The following is a 22,124-nucleotide window of genomic DNA, read 5'->3' as shown; positions in this document are numbered from 1 at the left end:
ATTTGAAAGCAAAAAGGTATGAACTTAGCCACTTGTTTCTAGTGACAGATGTGTATTTGTGAGTGGCGAAACTCTTAAATTATAGTTTTGGTATTTGAGAACCAAACTGAATGTGGTTCTCCTCTGACAGAGATGTTGTTGCCCCAGTTTTTTAGGAGTTCCTTGATCTTGTCAGGATCTGGAGGTTTTGTGGCTGAGGACAACTGAGACCTACCCCAATAGCAGGTGTAAGCTGCTCACATATGTTGGACTTGTTGGTGCAGTGATGGATTTAGATTTTGGAAAGTAGGCATTTTCCCAGGGCAGCATACTCAAGTGCTCAAGTATCATATAAATATCTTTCAGTTGCATCCTGAACATGTTTTGTTGCATTTTATGCGTGTATTAAAATGGAGTTGGCACGGTCAAGTATTGATTAGGAGCCATCTGCTTGTTACTGATTGTAGGGAGGCTGGGTCACAAGCTTTTTGTTCTGCCTCTGTGCATTTTATCCAACAACAGAATCTGCATGTTGCTGCATGCTAATTGGTTGTGGGGGTGCTAGTAGAAGAGCCGATTCCTGCATGAACCACCTCTAGGATGGTGAGTTTGCTTTCACATGTATTTGAAGCAAGTCAGTGGATAATGCATGCAAAATATTAATTTACCTTGATGCTTTTCTGCAAGTAGCTGCTTCTTCGGGTAGAGGCACTAACTTCAAGCTACCTCTTTTGGTGTCAAACAACTTTAATCTAAAATATAACAAAAAGCATCTTCAAGTCTTTTTGGATTTATTGCTTTTCTTGAACACATAGAGCAACATTGTCAAAGTAGAAAATCAACACAAACATATACATCTCTCTAGCATTTGGCTTTTTCTGCTTTACAATATTGATGACAACTCAAATTTGAAGTAAGGATTTTTTTCTCTTCCTGAAAACATTAGGCTGCACAAATGTTTTTTTTATTTTTATTAAGGGACAGAAATCTGTACATTCATGTGTTTTGATCACATGTAAATTAAATAGAGTTGCTTAAATATACATACGCATGTCCGAAGAGTCCCATATCCATGTCGTGACTCAAAATGATAATATTTGGTCTGTACATTAGACATGTGAGAATCATTTGTGTCAATATGCAGACGCCGAGATGATGGACTGTCTGTGAAAAACAATCCGAGCCGGTCACTGGATCTACAGCAGAGAGGGGAGAATTTAGGCTCATCATAAAAAAAGAAAAGAAAAAAAATCCTCCTCGCCTCCTATTTCACGCAGACATTTTTATGCTTTTTTTATTTTCTACCTCATTGCAGCCGTGAGCTGCTTGCTGATTTACACATGCTGGCAGCAAAGCTTGGGAGCCCCCGGAGATGGTGCCCTCAACACCTCCACTTCACTCCTTTGTTCCTTCAGCTCCTCTGTCGTCCTCACAGTGCCATCGCTGGCACTGTCTCCATTCCCTGTCTGACCAGAGGGCTCCCCTTCTACGCATTGTTCATCTCTAACAAGACAGGAGTCCAGAGGGACCTGATCCTGTGACGTGCAGAGGGTGACGTTCCCCAGAGCCAAGACACAAATTCATGCACTGATGAGGAGGGAGTATATATGTATATGTGTGTGTGTGTCAGTTTTATTTGGTTTGTTTTTTGATTTGCTGCATATATGATGAAATCAAATCAGTGTGGGTGTTGTGAAATGTGGATAATTACTTTAATGTCTTACTCTTATGCTCCAAAATCAGACCGACTTCAATCAATTACCATTAGAGATCACGTGATTACTTATAGATTCCAGCTAAACTGCAAAGAACAATTGGAAAACAAAAAAAAATAAAAATCCATCTTCGGATGTGAAAAGCTGATGCAAAGATGTGCAGCAAGAAGGAAGTTAGACAAAGTGTTGACTTAGATGGAATGAATGCAGCATGTTTAAGATTTTATTTGCAAAATAAAATCCCAAAACATGCCATTTTTCATTCACTTAACAACTGCAAGACTCCGTGTGTCGTTCTATCTCAAGTGGTAATACTGTGACGAAATGTGACAAAGTTTGCAGAGTGCGAAACAATCCTGCAAGGCAACTTATATGAAAACATGTTTTAGCACAGAATAGATGAAGATGCAGTATAACACAGACATGTTTCTTTTCTCAACACATGACCCAGCCGCCTCATCTATCTACTTTAAAGTACCAATTTCAAAGGAAATGTCTTTCCATACTATATTGTATCAGTAAATTACAAACTGTAATCTCAGTCTTTTCCCTCAGGCTCAGAGATGCTCCTTTAATGCTGATCTGCTCCATCTGAAGGAGATGAGAAGCTGCTGCTCTCCTTGGTTTAGTGATCACACTCCTTCCAAATGATTGCTACAGCCGCAGCGCGCAGAAGATGATGGAGCAGGGAGGGAGACGGGCAGCTATTGCTGTGCAAAACTGAGGGAACCAGTATGGCTGCTAGGTTTGATGAATGACTGATGTCATTTTATGTCAACTCATTTCCATCTGCGCCATCTCAGAGACAAAGGAAAAAAAATAGTTGTAAAATAAGCTTTTTTTAATCTTTTTAAAATGTATTTTATTTTCTGTATTAAGGTAGCACTGGCTCTTAAGCATACATTTTACTGACAGAGTTACAAACTGGAGATTTCATATTGGTATGAAATGAAATATCTTGTGTATTTCTGTGCTTTTTTTTTCAGTGGTTGCAGTGCCTTATAATATGTCTCACTGTCCCATTATCATACAAATACTCCTGGTAGATTGTTGTTAAATTATCTCTTTAGGTCCCATTGCCTCTCTGTTGCCGGTGCAGCTCAGTTTTGTCTAGTATCGACTCATCTGGGTTCCGCAGAATTGCAGTCAAAGAGATTTAATATCTTAAATTGTGCTGAGCTGCTATTGCTACTAATGGATTCTGTATAATGCAGCACTTAAAATGCATGAGCAGCCGCTGATTTATCTGTAATTTGCCTCCACTGGAGCATATCTGCCTCAGTACACCCGTTGGTTTTTCAGCTCCCTACAGAAAACTTTATTGGGATTTTATGTTGTTACATCTCTGACTCTCTCCAACATAAAGATGGACTTTTATTTGTTGTCTGTAGAAAGATAATACAGCGAGGGAGGACGACGCAGATTTGAGATGAGATTAGTTAGATGCAGAAACACACATGATGTTGTGGTGTGAGGCAGAGACGTCTCTCAGAGAAGGCTCGCCGCTCTGTCCAGTCTTTCTCTATTTACTGTTAAGTTATAGTCATTAATTTTGCACTAAAATAAAAACAAAGCATTTGTTGCTTTTACAGAACACATTTTCTGACAATTTTACTGAATCACTATGTTTTCAAATCTCTTGAACCTCTTCAGAGGTTCACACAAAGTGCATTGCGTCGCTGTTTGTACAGCAGCGGACCAAACTGTTTTTAGTAGTTACTGGTTTTACTGCAGAAGAGCTTTGCTGACATATTACGGTAGCCTGAAGTTAATGGCCGGCACACCAGAGTCACAGATCATTAAAATTAGATTCAATATTCCCCTTCAGGCTGAACGAAACCCAACAGTTTCAATCCTGAAATGCTTAAACATTTCAATACAAGCGTCTGTAGAGAAACTGGCAGCTAAATTTTAAAATATTTTTGATCTTAGTTAATTCTTTATTTCACAAGGAGATGAGGGGGGGCAGGGACAAATATATTTCCACATCCATTTAAAATCTATCTCCGAGGAGAAGAGTATGCAGATATGAGGGTCAGTAGGGCGCAGCGGTTACAAGGGTTGAAATCCTGGCTGGTCCCTCTCAGATCGCATGGTGTAATATTGCATTTGTGTGTTTTTTCCAGATACATGACTTCCTCTCTGAACCCAGAAACATGGCAGCTAGGCGAATTGGCCAATAAACATTTACCTGAATTCCTTGAATCCTTGAATCTTTGAATTTACCTGAGGTGTTTGTGTCTGGGAGAAAGACTCCGACGGCTCTGCTCGGATTGGGAACGTGGAGAGAAGTGACGGATGGGACCTTTCAAGATGCGTGTACAGTGTTGTATGTTAAAATACGCTGGATCTTAAAACAAGGGTTGGCTAAAAAACACCAGTGATGGATGTTCAAATTTAAACGGGGGGAAAAAAAACTTCACTTATTGCAGCATCTTGAAAAGAACATGTAGAGTACAGTTGTTTGTTTCACTTCTGCTAAATTGGAGAATGATGGAATTGGAATAACGAATCAGTGTTTCACTTAACCTTTTTGTTAAGATTCCCAGTAGAAGGTCTAATAGTTTAGTTTCTATATGAAACTATTTATATTTTAGTTTTAGAAACAATAAGCTCAACAGCTAACCTCTTTATATATAATCAGATAAAAGAACTGTCTTCAGCACACACTCAAACATTGGTCTGATTTTTTTTTTTTTAACAATGTGTACTGTATAGTAACATATGCGCACATATATGAAGAGATATCTTTAGAAAAGAAAGGCCACCTGCACCTCTTCTTCCTAATATAAGTCAGTTCTGAATTTATAATGAACTCAGCTGCTGCACAGAGAAGCAGCTAATCTATGGCCTAACCCTGACTCTGACTCTAACCTAACCATTACCAGAACATACCTAATACTAAACCTAACCTAAAAGCCCCAAAACAATACTTCTTCTAATGGGAATCAAGCTTTGAGCCACACAGTACATATGTTAGGAAAATAGTCCTTACAGTGCATCACATACAAGGAAACTCACAGTAGCAGAAGCAGCTGCAAGGAACGGCCTCAAACTAACACAGACAGATTAAAGGAGCGGCCTGTCAGCACAGCTGGCATTTGCTCAGCAGAGAGCCATGTTTCCTGTCTTACTGGTGGCCTTCTCAGACAGGAGTGAGTCCAGTGGGAGTCCAGAGGACCTCCTGGCCGGCACACACCTGACAAGTGGGGGTGTGTGTGTGCTGAAACTCTGCTGAGACCTTATTAAACATGTCATCCTGCTAAGCACTGCAGCGGCCACCAGATGACAAGCTTCCCACACTCGAGACCCGTACAGTGACATCAGGCTATGACTGCTTGACATATTATCCTGCTATTGGGACGTTTTCATGGTACGAATGAGCAAACTCCGTCGTGCTTCTGTCAAAGTTAATTTATAAAGCTACAAGGCACAGTTAAAACACGTTTCCGAGAGAGATAAATGTACGAACTGTGACAACACTGCCACCCGCAGGCACAACATTATTACACATGTTTCTACCATGCACACAGCATATCATCATAATGCAACAAAATGTTATGGACAATTTTACAAAAACATTCATGCCCCCGAATAAACTTTTTCCACACATTTTTGTCACTTTCGGCCACAAAGTTAAGTAATCTAGTTGACACATAGCAGTAAAATAATTTGTTTCATAAATAGGAATCTGAAAAGTGAGCTTTGCACATGAACAAGTTGATACTTTTACCCATTTTTCTTCCCAAAACAGCTAAGTAAAGTCAAGTTGGATGGAGAGTATTTACGGACATTGTTTTTCAAATTCTGCAGCAGATTCTCAATTATTTTTTAGGTTAGTACTTTGACAGGGCCATTTTGCCACATGAACATGCTGTGGGTAAGCCTCTAACAGTTTTTCATCCAGTATTGCTGTGAATTTAGTGCCATTCATCTCTCCATTCAACTCTGACCATGTTTCACGATGGGGATGTTGTGTTTTTTGTTATATCCAGTGTTTGTTTGCTCTTTCTTTTCCCACCATGCATTTTGTTTTGTATGTGGTTTTATGACCTCATCCTGCTGTGAACAATAATCTAGGGGTATCAGGGGAAACATGGCTGAATACAAGCGCACACTTCTCTCACCTCACATTTCTATTTGCAAAAAATGTTAAGAACCAGTGTGAGTTTTTGTTGGTCTGCATCATAACAATGGTTACGTCTGACGTCATACTTTAAGACTCTGTGAAAAAAAAAAAAAAAAAAAAAAGTTGTAGTGGTGTGAATACTTTTTCAAGCACATAAATGGAGGCTGAAATTAAAATAACTACTGATTTTGTGAAACCAGCTTTTCAATTAGGACAATGTAAATTACACAAAAGTGAAAATGGTTGCAGGGAAAGGAAACAAGTTGCTTTCCGTAGGTCATTACACATCCAGAAAGACGGACATGAATCAAGTAAACAGACTCGAGTTTTCACTTTCATTCAGTCGTTTCCAGTTTTCATACAGAACCATTCGAGCAGCTGAGCATCTCCTCTGGGCAGGTTCCCCTCCGATCAAGGATGGCTGCACTCCTCGACTTGTTTAATGTCAACTCCTTTGTCTTGTGCCTTGGATCTCTGCTCTCTGAGCTGCAAAAACACAACAAACAGCAACGTTTATCACAGGTTACTCAGGTGCTGTGCCCTAGCTTGTTTGGCATCCGTTGTTGCCAAACAAGTTTGTGCTGATGTGTCGCTGGTTCTTGTAAGAGCAGTGTTTCCGTCTGGACTTTCCTGACGAGACAGCGGAAAATTCAATGTTACGTTACCTATCTGAGTCAGAGTCACAGGACACGCCGAGGTCCTTCTGCAGGTCCTCTTCTGAGTGAAATCTCCTCAGGCCGCAGTTCTGCACAGCCTGGGCCACGGTGAAGGTGGTCTTTCCGGCAACGCAAGCCTCCATTTTGGAAATGCTCAGCTGGGACTGAAGGAAAAGGTGCAGGCAGCTGTCGGATAACACCAGATTGCTCTGGAGGATTCTGAGAAATGAGGGAAATAAACAAATAAGGATCTGCCGTGTGTGGCGTAGCGTGCCGCCTGGGGATGTGAAAACGTCCTGTGGTCTGGAGGCTGGTGAAAACCAGTGCGCACCAGTTGGGTTGAGCGAAGCGATGTCTCCAAGTTATAAATGCACTGCTGTGTGAGGTCGTTCTTACTTTTCCAAAAACTTCTGGAGTCCTTTCATCCGATCCGCAACCTGCTGGGCGTTGTTCAGACTGAAGAAGGGGTTTTTGGGTGGAAGCTCTGGTAGCTTTAAGCTACAAAAACACGCAGGAGAAAGGAGAACCATTTAGGACGTCAAGTTTAATAGAAACCTTTGTCTTCCTGAGATTTATCAAATGACATATTTGCTCACAGTAGGAGAGAATTTTCCTGGAGTTTCTGTCTGAGCCACACAAACTCACTGAATCTCCTCCTCACTCTTGAAGTCTTCTTGTTGAAGAACACACTGTTGGTCTGAAAACAGGACACAGCAGAAGCACAGTTAGAACAAGGACACATCATTAGTGAAGCCATCTTCTCTCCGCTTGTACTTACGTGTAAACAAATCTCATAGTCCATGTAGGCATGCCAGAAGTCATTCTTTTGTATCCGCGGGTCTCGCACCCAGACACTGATAACCTGCTGCATGGAGACGGCAGGAGAGATCCTGAGCTGAACTGAGTGAACCGTGTTGTGAAACAAAGAGGAAGGGTTTTATGAGTAGACAGAGGAAGTGTAATGACAAGCCCAACAAAAAAAGAGGAGGAGAGGAAATTCCCATGTATTCCAAGTCCTGTTTTGCCTTTTCTGTCTGCTCATTGGCCCTGGATCGAGTGTGTAGCTTTTTTTTTTTTAATCAAATCACGTTTCAAAGAAAATCAACCAGATTCCCAGTACTTTCAGTTTCTTCTCATAATCCGAAACACAGACAGAGCTCAAAGTCAGTAAGCTTATCCCTGACTTGATAGTGCCGTGCACAGCATTGTGCTTGTGCCTTTATTTCCACTTTTACTGCCGAGGAGCAAAGGTTTCCAAATATAGTCACGAGACAAACAGAAGCCTTTCCCCGAACTGTCAAGTAAAATCTGTAAAACAGTCCCGTATCTACAGCCTCTTTTGGGGATTTCCAAAAGCGGTCGTTTGACCTTTCCACATTTTATCACGCAACAACCACAAAATTTAGTGTATTTTAATGGGATTTTATGTATCAGAATAACAATAAGAAGTGCTTTATTGTAGCAATAGAAACCTTGGCTGCACCATTCCAACACATAAATATGATCTTGATCCAAGTAAGAGGCGATTCAACCCTTAGTTTCTAACAGGTTTCCTTCCAGGTCAGCCCTCTGCTTTACTGACCAGCTCCATCTGCTGACATGCAGGATTCTGCTCCTCCTATGTTTCACTTTGTGGATGGTGTGCTCAGTCATGTGTTAGTACAAAGCATTGTACATGTAGGCCAAAAAGATCGATTTTGGTCTCAAATCCTCGCGTTTGGGTCCCCAACATAGCTCGAGAAAACCTGCATAGAGGCCCAGATTAGTAGAGTGTTTGAACAAAGGCTCCACATCAACCGAGCAGTAAACCTGACGCTGTTGCGATTAAAGGCGTTTCAATAAGTGACAGAGTTATAAAAGGTTTAGTTTATTTGCAGACTTCACAGATTAAGGTCAACAGTTACAGCAGAAGGTGTGTTTAAGGTTCAGCTGGGTGTCCCATAACAGTCATGGGAGATATGTAAAGTCACATCAGTGCCATCAGAACAGTTATCTACTACAAACAGCCGAGTCATTCCAGCAGTGACTCAGTCTCTTAACTAAAGTGCTACATTTAGTAACAAGTGTTCACAGGGTAAATACTAGAAGGAATCAAACTCAACGTATTCAGAAACTTACTTCTACCAGGACGTCACTTTAGATGAAAGAACCAAATGAGTGTAGTTGTTAAATGCAGTAGTTTCTTCACTGCTGCCCCTTCTCCCACATGTTGCTGCGCACTTCCGATCAGCTGGCAAAAAGAATGCTACCACACCTAAACGTCGTAAAATTTTAACCAAATCCAGAGAACGTAGCCTGTAACACACAGGCTGCAGATCGCTGAATCGGAAAATATCCAACATTTGTTTTAGCATTTTAAAATAAACTTGAAAGAGTCACACAGACAAAATGACTTTTTTTGTTAATTCACACCACAAGTATAAAAAAAAAAAAAGAAAAACAGAAAAAAAAAAACACCACCAAGGTTAGTCTTTATCTCTACACATGTGGAAATGTGCACTGACCTGCAGTTAGCTCACTCTGCTAACATTAAACTTCAAGGTACCTAATGCTTTAATACAGAAAAAACAAAAACAAACGGTATCTAAAAACAAAGCACAACCACAGTGACCGAGTCTGCTACATAATCACAGAAAAGGAATGCAGCAATAGTTTAGTCGAAATTAAAATAAAAATCAGCTGTTCTGAACTAAAGTTAGCTTTAGTCTCCATTTTGGTGTCCTCAGAGGTAAAGTAACCTCACTGAGCACCGCAGAGCTGGCAGTGCTTTAAACCCTCATCCCCCGCTGAGAATCTCGCAGCTGCCAGTGTAGGAAGCTCCACCTGCAGCGGGACGTGATTTCATGCCGCGTGCCTTTAATGTCAGCTGATGGAGGACACTCGATGGAGGAGAAACTAATCTTTAGGTGGAAGTGCAGCTGCTTATCCACAGTCCTCGGCACACATTTTATTTTATATATATATATATATATATATATATATATATATTTACTGCTCGCCCTCTCCACAGTGCCAGGTCAGCTTCTGCTCGTAGAAGTCAATGACCACCTGGGGACATCTGGCACTTGCTTCGCGAGCCGACATCAGGGCGACCTCGTCGGAGTTCTTCCTGTGAGGGCAAACGCAGGGCAGAGAAAATGCTTATACAGCCGTCTGCTTCAACAAGCAATCCATGCAGTCAAGCTTTTTTTTTGTTGTTGTTGGCATTGGTGTTCTTATATATACATTTCTTTAAAGAAGGAGGTTGGTGTTTTAGACTTCTTTGAATATTTTGGTAATATTTTGTGAAGCAAAGACCCAATATATAAAATTACCATAAAAAAACAACAACAAAGCCTCAACAAAAAACAGTCTACTGGATTAAAGTAAGACATTTTCAACATGTTGTTGTGAAAGATTGTTTTCCTTTCTTTTCTTTTCTTTTTTAACCGCATTTCTCAACACAGAAAAGTTAATGATTTTTCAAAGTCCACATATTTACTGTACTTCTAAAATTAACTTTGCTATCAGTAAGGAACCTTGGACTGTACTAATAGCGAGCTTGGTGACGCAAGTCAAGAACAACAAAAACCTCTTGAGCTAAGTCAGAGGTACTTTTTCTACTATGTATTAGCTTTATTATTAAGTGATTTGTTTAATTACTTAAATCTTAAAGAGGCCCACAAATATGCCCTTTAAAAGATCTCTGGTGACATCTGTAAATAGTTCTGCACAAACACTCCCTCCTCAGTTTGACTGCACTGGAAAGATGTGATGAACCTCAAAGAAATGAAGTGTCAAGCTGGTTGAAATGGAAATATTTGAAGGATTTTAGAGTCTGTCTTTACTGCTAATGGTGCTTTAACCACATTTTTTTTAAGAAATCTAAACCCTAATGTGGAAAACTTTTGAATAGATGTTTGGACATGTGTTAGCATTTGAACTCCCTCCCCCTCCCCCCCCGTACCCCTGGCTGTTGAGTGTTTTAAAACTAATCCCAATCTTGCAAATCGTTTTGTGGGTTGGGTAAAGCAAAAATGTTTTCTGTCCTCATGGGCAGACGTGAGAAGAAATCTGTGAAAATCAGTAAATCTCTCCGACCCAAACAGTTGGTGTTAGAGTGCCATCAACTGGGTCACATTTGTCCAAATACACCTACCGTGATACACATTTGCATTTCACCTGCACTTAAAGTCCAAAGCTGGTCTTACTCACAGCCAGCAGGAATAAATAGGAATAGGAATAGCCAGCATAAATTCACTGAAGGAATAGATTGTGATGTTTACGATCAGGATTTCAACAATCAGCTCATACTGGCAGATGGACTGCAGGCAGAGCGACAAGAGTGAAAGAAGTTGGACTTTCCAGCAGTTTTTTTTCTCAGTTTTACTTGCTTGTCGTACTTTTTGCTCACTGAAATCTTACCATTTCGTCTAAGGCTGAACACTGCCGGCCTCAAAAAGGGGAACGAACATGAGGAAGTAATGATGACGTGTAACCGACTGTACAGTCACACATTATAGGAAGTCAACTGTGTGGAACAGTCGAGTAAAATAAAAACAACAAATCCCATCTGCTGTGGTCAGAAGTACTTTCCAAGGTTTTGAAGTGATTCCAGCTACAAGACACTAAAGCCTCTTTCACAGCCGATTAAGACCAGTATGCTGCCTCCACTGACATCCACAATTCGCTGGATTGCGGCAAAAACAACAACAAAAAAAAAAAACGACATTGTGTATGATTGAAGTGTGACTCCACTGTGCCTTCAGTTCTAATAATTGTTCCCACCCCTTGCTTTCTTAGCCATCCCACCACAGTGCCACAAGTATCACATCTGCAGTCCAAAGTATTTGATTTTAACTGAGCTAAAGCAGATTTAAATATCGTAGTGTCGGGCGATAAGGCTGAAAAACACATCATCATAAAAGTTGATTTGGATAATTATTGATTTGTTTTTTCTTTTAAATATCTGAAATACTGCCAAACTGAAGACATCACCTTTCCTGCTTTAATTTCCTCTCGAGCTGCTGCATTCATTTCTCCCTTTCACTCCACACCGTTTTATAAAACTACTTGTAAGCAGTTGAGAGCAATGGTGGCGAAACCTGAATCTGCTGCAGAGCGAGTTACTCAACAAGTTGTTGCTAGATAAACAATGAGTGAGACAGCTGATGCCATCCACTTCGCCTAGCTGGGCTGTGAGAGGCTGAGCAGCTAAAGCCTTTCCTCTGCCAACATCCGCCAGATTACTGGCAGGTCCAGATTGGAGTTCACTGAAATGAACAGATGTATTTTCTATTGATCTCGTTTCTACTGCAAAATATATTGCCCAGCCATAAAATATAGTATTGCAGCAGCTTCTTGATGAATGGCGTTTTAGACCTCTGTTATTAACCCTATTACCGGCTATTTGCACACATTTCCCCTCCTTTGCTTCCCTCCACATTTTTACATGCAATGCCTGGTGCTCTTTGACAGCTTGACTAGCACATTTCACATTTCCATTGCAACCAAAACAATAATAATAATAATAATAATAATAATAATAATAATAATAATAATAATAATAATAATAATAATAATAATAATAATAAATCATAATTTCCCTCATGTCGTTTCTATGTGCTTGTAATTTTCCCACCAGCCTCAAAGTCTGTTCTGCACTATAAAATGTCAGAAAATAAAAACACTTTTGACATTGTAAAGAGGAAGCGGAGAAGTTACCATTTGACTAAGAACATGAGCTCTCCCTTTCGGTCTGTGGAGCCGATGATGCATTCAGGTTCGAGGTAAGTGCTGAGGTCAGTGGGGGCGCCGGATTCCTCATCATCTGGCTTTAGGACACCGCTATTCTGCTCCTGAGGCGTCACATGGGACTACAGCGGGAATAACGAAGACAAAGATGTCTTTGTTAGAGAAAGCGATGAGTGATGAACCCGTCTGCCAATGAAATGGGTGAAATAAGTTTCCTTGTACACTCTGCCATTAAGCCCAGAGGACAAATTGATACATAGATTGCGAAATTGATGGATGGGTGACATTTGGACAATGGCATTTGGGACTGATCTTTCTATACTCTTATTTTCTCATTTCAAACTAGGATTTCTTTTATTATTTTTACATAAAATTGTATAATTTTCCGGAATACTCATGTTATAAATCATATCTTTTTTGTTCTTGTACACAAGCCAGTTATAAAAAAAATCTGACCCACTTTCGCTTTCTGTCTGTTCCAAAACCAACCACCTTCACACGTGTTTTAGTTCTGCAGCAGCAGGAACAATATCTGCCAGACTGGTCGGCTGATCAAATCCTTCTTCCTCAATTGTCTTCAAATTTAAACAGTGCTTAAAATATAAAATACTGAAGCAGTGCTGGTTTTTTTTTTGTTTTTTTTTTTCCTTACTCACATTAAGGAACTTAACATGGAAAGGATGACTGCCACGCTTTTAACTCACGATTTCCGTCTCCTGCTTTGCCATTTCTTCTTTGGGAATGAACTCCTGCTCGCTTTGCTCCTCTTCAACCTCCCTGGATAGATGGGCGTCTCTCAGAAACTCCTCAATGAGCCCGGGACAGTCCAAGTTGTCCTCAGGCTCCCACGTGTTTTCTGCACTGTTGGTGACACGCAGGAGGAGGGTGTGTGTTTCACGATCATGTGAACAAACACAGACACTCACTGACAGGTTCTGCAGGGTCTCACTCACTCGGTGAAGCCTTTCCACTTCAGGAAGTACTCCACTCTGCCATTAAAGATTCTCCGCCGAATTATTTTCTCCACCACAAACTCTTGGACTTCTGTAGTCTCCTCAGTCTTCCTCTGTTTGGCAGTCTGCTTCTTTCTCATCCTGCACAATTTAGGAAATTAATTTTATATATATATATATATATATATATATATATATATATATATATATATATATATATATATATAATCAACGCAACAGATCCTTCGATATTTGCATAAAAACATGGCAGAGATCAGTATGCGGTGTCCTTCTGACAAAGATTATTTAAGCGCGCCGCCGCTCCACCTGCTGTTTCAGTACTCTTACTTCACTTCGACACACAACATGTCAGCGTCCACATATTCACGCCGATACTTTATGTATGAGTCTGTTTCTCAGACAGCAGGCTGAATGAGTGAAGCAGAGACAGTGTGACGGACCACCCAACACAATGAGGAACACGAACGTACGCTCTCGGTGTTTACTTATTCTCTGCGGACTGTCTTCCGCGGTGCTGCTTGGCTTGCTTCTGCTTCTGCTTCTGCCTCTGCTTTGTGCGAGTCGCAGCGAGCTGCACGCAAACAGCGCCGTCGACGCCGCTTCGCGCGCAAACGGGTCGGCTTGCTCTTTTTTATGCGCTCGACAACAACTTTTTCATGAATGAGTTACAATTAAAGATGGCCGTTGATGCTCAGAGGAAGTGGTTGCCAAGGGAAAAGGTCATGCCAGGGAAACCGGGAGGAGACGACGGGGACGCGCACACCGCCGACCAATCGGAGAGCAGTCCGCTTCTCCTGCTCGTGCGTCCCCGTCCGCCGGAGCGGAACTGCCCTGCCACCCAGGGGTGTCAGTTGGGTACCGCAAGGGGCAGTTTTCTGACCAATAGATCTCCACACGTACATACACATGCATACATAGACATAAATGTGTCTATGTACAATGTTATACATAAATACTTAATTTTGTTTGTTCTTTTTTTTTAAGATTGTCGTTCGCTGGAGAAAGGCACCAGCACCCCTCCCGACCCCACCAGGGACAAAGGTGTACAGAAAACGGATGGATGGATGGATGGATGGATGGATGGATGGATGGATGGTCGCAGGTGTTTATTTGAAATTAAAGTGGGCTAAAATAAGACCAGGTCAAATAATGCACAAAATATCCAAATACAGTAAATAATGAATAAAAACTGAGGTAAAACAAAATATATATTAAACAAAACATATGAAGCAAATGAATCAAGAATTAAATTAAGTTACACACAAACTGTGATTCATAATATTATATTACAATATTATATTATAGTATATAATTAATTAATAATGTGTACTCCTTCAATTTAATTTATATATGTATTTATTTAACACACACACACACATATGTATAACCTCTGAATAATTTTACTTAATTTAATTTGTTTGTAAATATATATTGCTTACAGAAAATTTCTTAGTCAATATGTACTGCTCAAAAAAAATAAAGGGAACATTTCACTTTAATTTTGTGTGTGGTTCCAAATCCAGGCCTCCATTGGTTAATAAATTTGATTTCCATTGATGATCTTTGTGTGATTTTGTTGTCAGCACATTCAACTTTGTACAGAACAAAGTATTCAATGAGAATATTTCATTCATTCAGATCTAGGATGTGTTATTTGAGTGTTCCCTTTATTTTTTTGAGCAGTGTATTTAGTCAATACAATTAAATATTCCATAATCTTGAGATTTTGTCCGACCTTTTATTTTTATTGTTTTGTCATGCACTTATAAACTCATGTTTCTAAGTTCATAAGGTTGTCTGTGAGGAGGTCTGCTCCCCTCACACTCCTGAGCGCTACTGCGGAGATCTCAAGAAAAGAAGTGTGGAGAAGGTTTGATTGGCAGCTCAAATTTAACCAATGAGAAACGCCAGCACTGCCAATTGGTCAAATAAGCCTCATTAGCATCCCACCATGACCAGTTCGATTTTGTACATTATTTTTGTAAACATCGCTAGGTGGCGCTGCCTAACTGGTTTGGAAATTGTGGACCTTAACGTAAATGCTCTTTTTGCCTCCAATATGTCTGAATTTATGCATGAGATCCTGTCAGTCAAACAACTTTTCTTTGAAGGTGGCCTAACAAAGGAATGCTTTGGATTTGCCTCAGTTTCCAATACAATTTCATCCTGAAGGAAGAATTATTCAACAAGGAGAGAATTTGCTCTTGAAAGTTACTCAAGAATGCTGCAACATCACTAAAAGAATCTGCATGCTGTGTGTATGAGAGAAGTGTTCAGTTTCTCGACGAGGAAAACTTCTGGACCCTTGAGATGTGATTAAAAGTGGCTTTAAAATTTATGGAAAAGTCTAAGACAATGCCAGTGTGAAAGATTAATGTGCAAGACACATGAAAAGCTGAGAAAGGAGCTCGTTATTTAAAGTTCTGGTAGAATAAGGAACAGAGCTCAAGTGAATGGGAAATATAGTGCGAAATATTCGCTGTTTGGTTGTGATTAACATCTGCATTAAGAAGATTTGAGCATTGTTCCAGCATTTATTGTGCTAGAAAAAATACATCTTATTATCTCAGAGGAAATTTTTCTCATTGTCCCGAGAGGTCTGTGTTTTTAAAACTATGCTAAAAGATCTGGTGCATTCCTGACCTATTATCTCACAGCACAAACTGCACTGTTGATGTTTTGGCCATTTTTCGGGTGAAATATGAGCAAGAGTCATGTCAGACTCAGACAAAAAAAATATATATATAATAGCCAGAATAAGTCCCATTTTTATCTCACTTTCTCTGGCACTGAAGGTCCTCAAAAACTAAAAAAAAAAAAAAACAATAACAGTCCACAGTGCACAGTAAAAGTAGCCATCTACCAGGAAGCTTTAGAGCATCTCATGCTCTCTTCTGCTGATTGATGCTGGTTTCATTTTCCAGCAGGAAAATCAGCCATGGTGCCACTGTGCTTGATTGCTCAGCAAACTGTCCTGACCTGAACCCCATAGAAAGTCCATAAGATATTGTTGAGAGGAAGATGAGAGACCCCAGACCCAAAGCAACCTGGCCTTTCGTTACACCTGATTAATCAGTAGCTTGATTTATTAATCAAGCTACTGATTAATAAATGCCAAAAAAAAGGAAATCAAGAAAAATACAAATGGACAGACTCAAAGAAATATTTTGTACTGAAACTTTTTGCCAGCAGAGTAAGATCGGTGTTTGTGCAGACTAAATGTCTAATAAATCAAGTTTGATTAAAATGTTGCATCTCAAGCCATGACATGATCTTTGTCACTTGAAAATAAGAAGGTTTATTAGACTAAAAAAACAAAGTCCCTCTTTGTTTTATTTATTTAAAATATTACCCCACATGTTGCTTTCATAGACTTGTAAATGGGTTCTTTTAGGAACTATCAGGACATGTGTTGGATGTCGGCCATATGAACCACTGTTGCCCTTTGAACCCTCCCTTATCCACTTCTGAGAGCTTTTCAGACAGTTGCGATGGAAACCTAACAACTAATAGGCTTGAGCTGTTGCTGCAGGCGCAGGAATGACAGAGCAAAAAGGTTCTGTCCAGATTTATTGAGGTCCTACAGTACAGATCATTCAAAGATCTCTGTACCAAAGACAGAAACCTGTGTTGACCCAGCTTTGGGGGAAAAAGAAAAACATCCCTGTTTTCACACTAACTTTACATTAACCAATGCATTTTATTTCTATCTAGACGTCTGAAGTTGGAAGTGAAATAATTTTTTCTAACTAAATGAAAACAAAAAATAAATAAATAAAAATCCATTTATAATGAAGTGATTTGGGGACTTTTTGAGAAGCAGGCAGAGCCCATGATTGACCCTAACACTAAAAATAAAATACAGTGGCTGAAAAAAAGGGACAAATTCCAGCACACAGAGTGACAAGATATACAACTGGAGGACATCATTCCTTTAAATCTACAGCATCGCCTCCCAGAAAAAGCACATTCTTCTTGCGCTCTGTGAATGCTGCCCCTCTACGGGTCTTGAGAGCCGGCCTGACACAACTGAAAATAGTCCAGATGGTGGGATCACGCTGGGAGGGTCTGTTGATGGTCTGAGTAGAGGTCTCTGTTCTCTTGCCTCCCTGGATACTTTTTCACATGCAGGGCCCCTCGGTGTCCATCACAGCTCTGAATTTACAACCGGCTACCCTGAGAGGAATATCTGGCTGAAGAGGATTGAGCAATGAGATATTATGTTTAAGCTGGATTGATTCATCGCTGCTGATTATGAGAAAGGTCCCTTTATGCATAAACTGTAAGATGTGGGTGAAATCATGTTTGTTGGTGTTGCTAACTATTTGGGGTTTAAAGTTGCTTGTATTACTAATAAATACTGATTTATTCACTGTAGTTCACTGTAGTCCTGTTGTATTTTTTAATAATGCTAATAATAAAGCATAGCTAGTACATGTTGGACTTCGTTTGAGCCACAGATTAGTTCATCATAAGCCATTATGATGAATTAATGTCAGATCTGTTTCAAAACATTTTTACTCAACACTTTTTAGCGACGCTGCCTCAGTATGAGGAGATGTGATGGATTACTCATTAGCTTGCCAATATTTACATGTTCCCTTGTTATTTTTGTTGCAATAAAAGAGTCTTTATTTCTGTTTAGGTGGCATAATCAAAGACACTGTAATGAAAAACTCTCAAACCTGTCAACTGCTAATATCAAATGTTCATATAAATTACTGAGAAAACCTGAAATGTACAGAAAACACTTGTACAACTTTTTATAAGTTACGTTCTTGATCACATTTAATGCAAAAATGTTAAATATTTAAGGAGAAAAATTAGGGAGTATTTAAGCTTTCAAATCAAGTTACAAATTTCCCAATCTGACAAATGTCACTACTGGAACAGTAATGCCTCCAGAAGCAAAGCTGCCAAAAAACAAAGGGGGAAATAAAATCCCTAAATCATGTTACTACAAACAACCTCATGTGGATGGAGGCTGAACTGAGTCTGAACTTTTGCAAAACTGGCATCGAAGTCAGAAAGTTTCATTACATCATGGTAATAACTTGTTAGGAAGGTTCGTGCTTGAAGCGTCTTAATTACAACAGTGAACATGTAGCATTATTGGATCTGAAGTTTTCAAAGTATGTAGAGTAAGGGGAGCTGTGCAAGTTCAGAATATAAATATTATATCATGAGTGTTGCGTTAGCAATACTACTGGGCTCAGCTTAACTACTGCAGAAAGTGTTTTTATTTTGTTTTTGTTTTTTTTCCCCAGTGTAAACAAAACCGTTTCATTCCTGGCTGGGAGTTTCAAGCTGCTCACTGTGGAGCCCATTGCATGCAGTAACTTTCAGACTGGCAGGTCAGTGGTGACAAGTGACCCCTCCGTTACCCGCAGGGAGGAATCTGTTCATTAAAACAGGAATATTGCCTTTGAACGTTTTCCCACTTGTTCTTTTCATTTTCTCTGCACCTCTCTGAGCTGTTTGCTTCGCCTTTTTCCCTAATACATCTATTTTCTGGGTAAAAGATCAAGCGGATATATCAAAGAGGGAAAAGTTTTAATTCACACAAAGTCCTAATAACGACGTTAATTTAAGGCTCATTTGTTTTAAAAGTTGTGAAAACCTGTCTGGAAGAGTTCATGCAGAAACATTTGAAGGAGGACATCAAGTTGGCCTCAACAAATCTCTCTCTTTGTTTATTTTAAGGTAAACTCATTGCAGAACTAGAATTTTGATGGTTTACGCTCCATATGTCACATGGTAGAGATTAGCGCTTTCTGAACTATTATCACTCACAGCCTTCCATTTGACTTTCTGTAAATGTTAGGGTTTTCAATTCTCAGCTGTCCGTCACTGTTCACTAAAACTAAACAGGAACACAGAGATTCCCCTTCACAACGCATGAAAGTGAACGAGTGAAATGCACTGAACTCATCGCAGACATAAACAATGTCAGCATTGACAGCGTTTTCCTGAATCTCTACACAAAAGCAACGCAATATAACAAAACAAAGCCATGTTGTTTGCAATGTGCAATGTGATTTTCTTGAAACTGTTTACACTTTATAGTTTATGTACATGGACTGTAATAATAAAAAAAAAAAAAGTTGCTGAAATGGTTAAAATAATCTATCTGAACGTTTCCTTTCATTTATGGAGCGTGAAGCATTTTGGCCGTGATTCTTCTCTGCTGTGAAGCTGCTGGGTGTTTTCTCTCATCAAGCTCTTCAGACTCAGATTCTAGTCTCCTGACCTTTAACTCCACCCCACACACAGCTGTAAGCACTCAACTTTTCATCTGCTTTACATCCATTTCACATTCAAAACCCCCTAAAAAAATCTACTCCTTCACTTCTGACTGCAGAAAAGTAGATTATTTAAAGCTCCAGAACCAAGGTTTCATTTGATTTGTTGCAAAGCCTCCCCTGTTAATAAAAACATTATGAGAGCTACAGAAGTTCCTGCAGTACTTGTATCATCTAGGGAAGAAAGGGGAGCTGGAATTAACCATCTCTTCCCCCAGACCGCCGTCTGGAATATTAAATCTTGGACTAGACCGTTAATACGCCAAACAAAATCAAAGTTCACGCAGGTAAAAACGGAACAAATGAGGACAGCTTAACAAGAAACACAGGCCTGTCCATTGACACATCTAATTTGAGACTGTCTGATGATGAACTTTTGAAAAGACAATTAATTTCCAATATGTTTCTGAATGTCTTTAATTCTTAGAAGATAAACACACTATCCAGTTAGGTCCAAATTATTCAAACACCTGGTAGATTTAGACTTAAAATTATTTTTGATTTAACCAAAAGGATTTTTTTTTTCTGATAGGAAACTGCCAACTGTGGTACATAGGCCAGTGACATTTCTCAAAAAATGCCCAAAACCAGACTAACAGGAAGGACTGTTTCTGTTCTACTTGTGGCAACTCTCTGCTGTCAAGACATAAATGTCCAGGCCTGGTTAAATGGTTACATCAAAGGAGAATAAGGTTTTGAAATATTTCAAACAGATTTAATTGAATTGCTGCCACGACTGACTGTATGGATGACATTCTGTCCTAAAGGCGTACATGTCTACACCAGCCCAATTGTCGATTTAAAAGATCATCTGCACAACTCGATTCGTTCAAATGAGGGTGAAGTGCTGGAAAACCAAAATTGCTCCTGTGGCAAAAAGCTACTGGCAGGGCCTGCCAAAACACGAAGCCGATTTAGGCTTCAACCCCACCAAAATGTCCTTTTTAATCTGAACCCGCCTGTCAGAGGGTTAATCTGGAAACTGTTACTCAGCGAGTCTTGAAAATAAATTGGTTGCAGCTTCACTTCTGGGTGTCAGAAGTGAAGCGGAAAGAGAACAAGTGGTGAAATTACTCCTGCGAAGCCTCCATCTTGAGGCTGACGCACAGGAAACAAGCTCTCAGCAGCAGGGAAGTGGAGTGACATGCATAGACCTGCTTGGATTTCTCCTCCAGGTCTTAGATGGACCTTGTTAGCATGGAGACACAAGGGCTCCCGCCTTTGTTTGCACAGAGCTGACAATAACCACTGCTGGAGCATTTTTAGGAGGTTAAGTGCTTTTGATGGCTGCAGTGGTATGCTGCCACAAAGTCTTGAGTTCCTTAAACCATCCCCCATCTAATGCCTTCATACCCTTTGCCTCTCTGTCTCTGGGGTTTGACTGAATGCATGGCTGTGATGTCAAAGAGCAACATAAATTTATCTCATACCAGGTCATGTATGGTAAAAATAAAAAAAATAAAAAGGAGGGAGGGGCTTAAAATGTGTGTGGACGGGATTTTTGATTCTGTCCTAAAATCAAATAAATAATAAAATCAGACAGATTTGACAGCCGTGTCAAAACATCAACTTCACCAGTGCGTGTCCGCACTAAATGGAACAATGCACTGCTTGCTTTGTGACAACCATAAAAAAAACCACGATGACAAACATTGCTTTATGCCCGTATTTTTAAAAGAATGCGGGGCCGTTGCTGCAGCGGGACTCCTACCGCAAAATCTCATGTTTCACCTCGACCTGGAGCGATGAACAAAGGCCCTCAGCTGCAAGCGAAAAACGTGAGTGTAAAAACATTTTTCTACAAGCTCGGACTGAACTCGAATTCTTTGTGAGTCTGACTGACAGGTCAACCGAGAAAAAGTTTTCCTTGCACACAGTGTGTTTGAGTTTACACAATCTCGCTGTGCAGAGTGACATGCAGAACCATACAGAAGTATTCATAACTCTTGAAACCATAACCTGACAACCATAAGGTAGGAGCAGTTTATTTAGAGTTTGCATACCAGGCCCATTGCGAAGTGAAAGGAGAAGGTTGTTTTGTGAATTTTTGCCAAAAGAAATTTGAAATCTAAAGAAAAACTCAATCAGAGTGACTAGGGACATCATGAGAATGAACTAAGTTTTCATCATAGATGGAGCTAAAGGATTTTCCTGCACGTCCCTTAGGAAAAGCCTGCTAGACATAGCAAAGAACCTGACACTAAGTGGGAGGTTCGTCTTGTAGAAAGACGACCCCAAACACACAGCAGATCAAAGCATATTTATGTACTTTGAGGGGTTCAGTTAAAATTAAGACCGTAGTTCAAATGCGTATCCGTTGCAACACTGGAAAATTGCTTTTTCACAGATGTTCTCCATTTAATATGATTAGCTTTTAGTAACGTTTCAAAAATGATTGAGCCACAATTTTTGTCTGTTGACGTGAAAAGCTGGCAGTCATTTCCAAAAGGTCTTGAAACTATAATTACAGCAAAATAAAGACGTATATCAGGACAGAAAGTATGCCAAGACATGCATGATGTTTGGTGCCAGACAGTTACAGCAACACATAAGAGGACTTGTATTCAGACCAAAAGACATAGAGGTTTTTTTGGTTAGTTATTCCCCGCCCCCCCCCTCTCAACGCACTGGCCTGT

The 22,124-nt window shown here is 40.0% G+C and overlaps 2 protein-coding genes across 3 annotated transcripts; both read right to left on the bottom strand.

Moving 5' to 3' along the window:
- Positions 1–5,090: 5,090 nt before the first annotated feature.
- Positions 5,091–8,241, bottom strand: snx10b (sorting nexin 10b). Its single transcript, XM_015036837.1, has 5 exons — positions 7,258–8,241; positions 7,076–7,176; positions 6,876–6,977; positions 6,489–6,698; positions 5,091–6,309 (listed from the first exon to the last, which is right to left on the bottom strand). The coding sequence occupies exons 1-5, from the start codon at positions 7,348–7,350 to the stop codon at positions 6,180–6,182; spliced, it is 636 nt and encodes a 211-aa protein (XP_014892323.1). The 5' UTR covers positions 7,351–8,241; the 3' UTR covers positions 5,091–6,179.
- A 1,215-nt stretch (positions 8,242–9,456) lies between these two features.
- On the bottom strand, positions 9,457–13,964 carry cbx3b (chromobox homolog 3b). 2 transcript variants are annotated; one of them, XM_015036839.1, is made up of 5 exons: positions 13,672–13,964; positions 13,166–13,306; positions 12,917–13,073; positions 12,183–12,334; positions 9,457–9,588 (listed from the first exon to the last, which is right to left on the bottom strand). In XM_015036839.1, the coding sequence occupies exons 2-5, from the start codon at positions 13,303–13,305 to the stop codon at positions 9,468–9,470; spliced, it is 570 nt and encodes a 189-aa protein (XP_014892325.1). In that variant the 5' UTR covers position 13,306; positions 13,672–13,964; the 3' UTR covers positions 9,457–9,467. The 2 variants fall into 2 exon arrangements, with proteins under 2 accessions (XP_014892325.1, XP_014892324.1); XM_015036838.1 differs by having other exon boundaries at positions 13,657–13,961.
- Between the last annotated feature and the right edge of the window lie 8,160 nt (positions 13,965–22,124).

This window comes from Poecilia latipinna, unplaced genomic scaffold (assembly GCF_001443285.1).
Source record: "Poecilia latipinna isolate Pla-1442-1.1 unplaced genomic scaffold, P_latipinna-1.0 Scaffold382, whole genome shotgun sequence".
NCBI lineage: Eukaryota > Metazoa > Chordata > Actinopteri > Cyprinodontiformes > Poeciliidae > Poecilia > Poecilia latipinna.
This window is presented reverse-complemented; position numbering and strand designations above follow the sequence as displayed.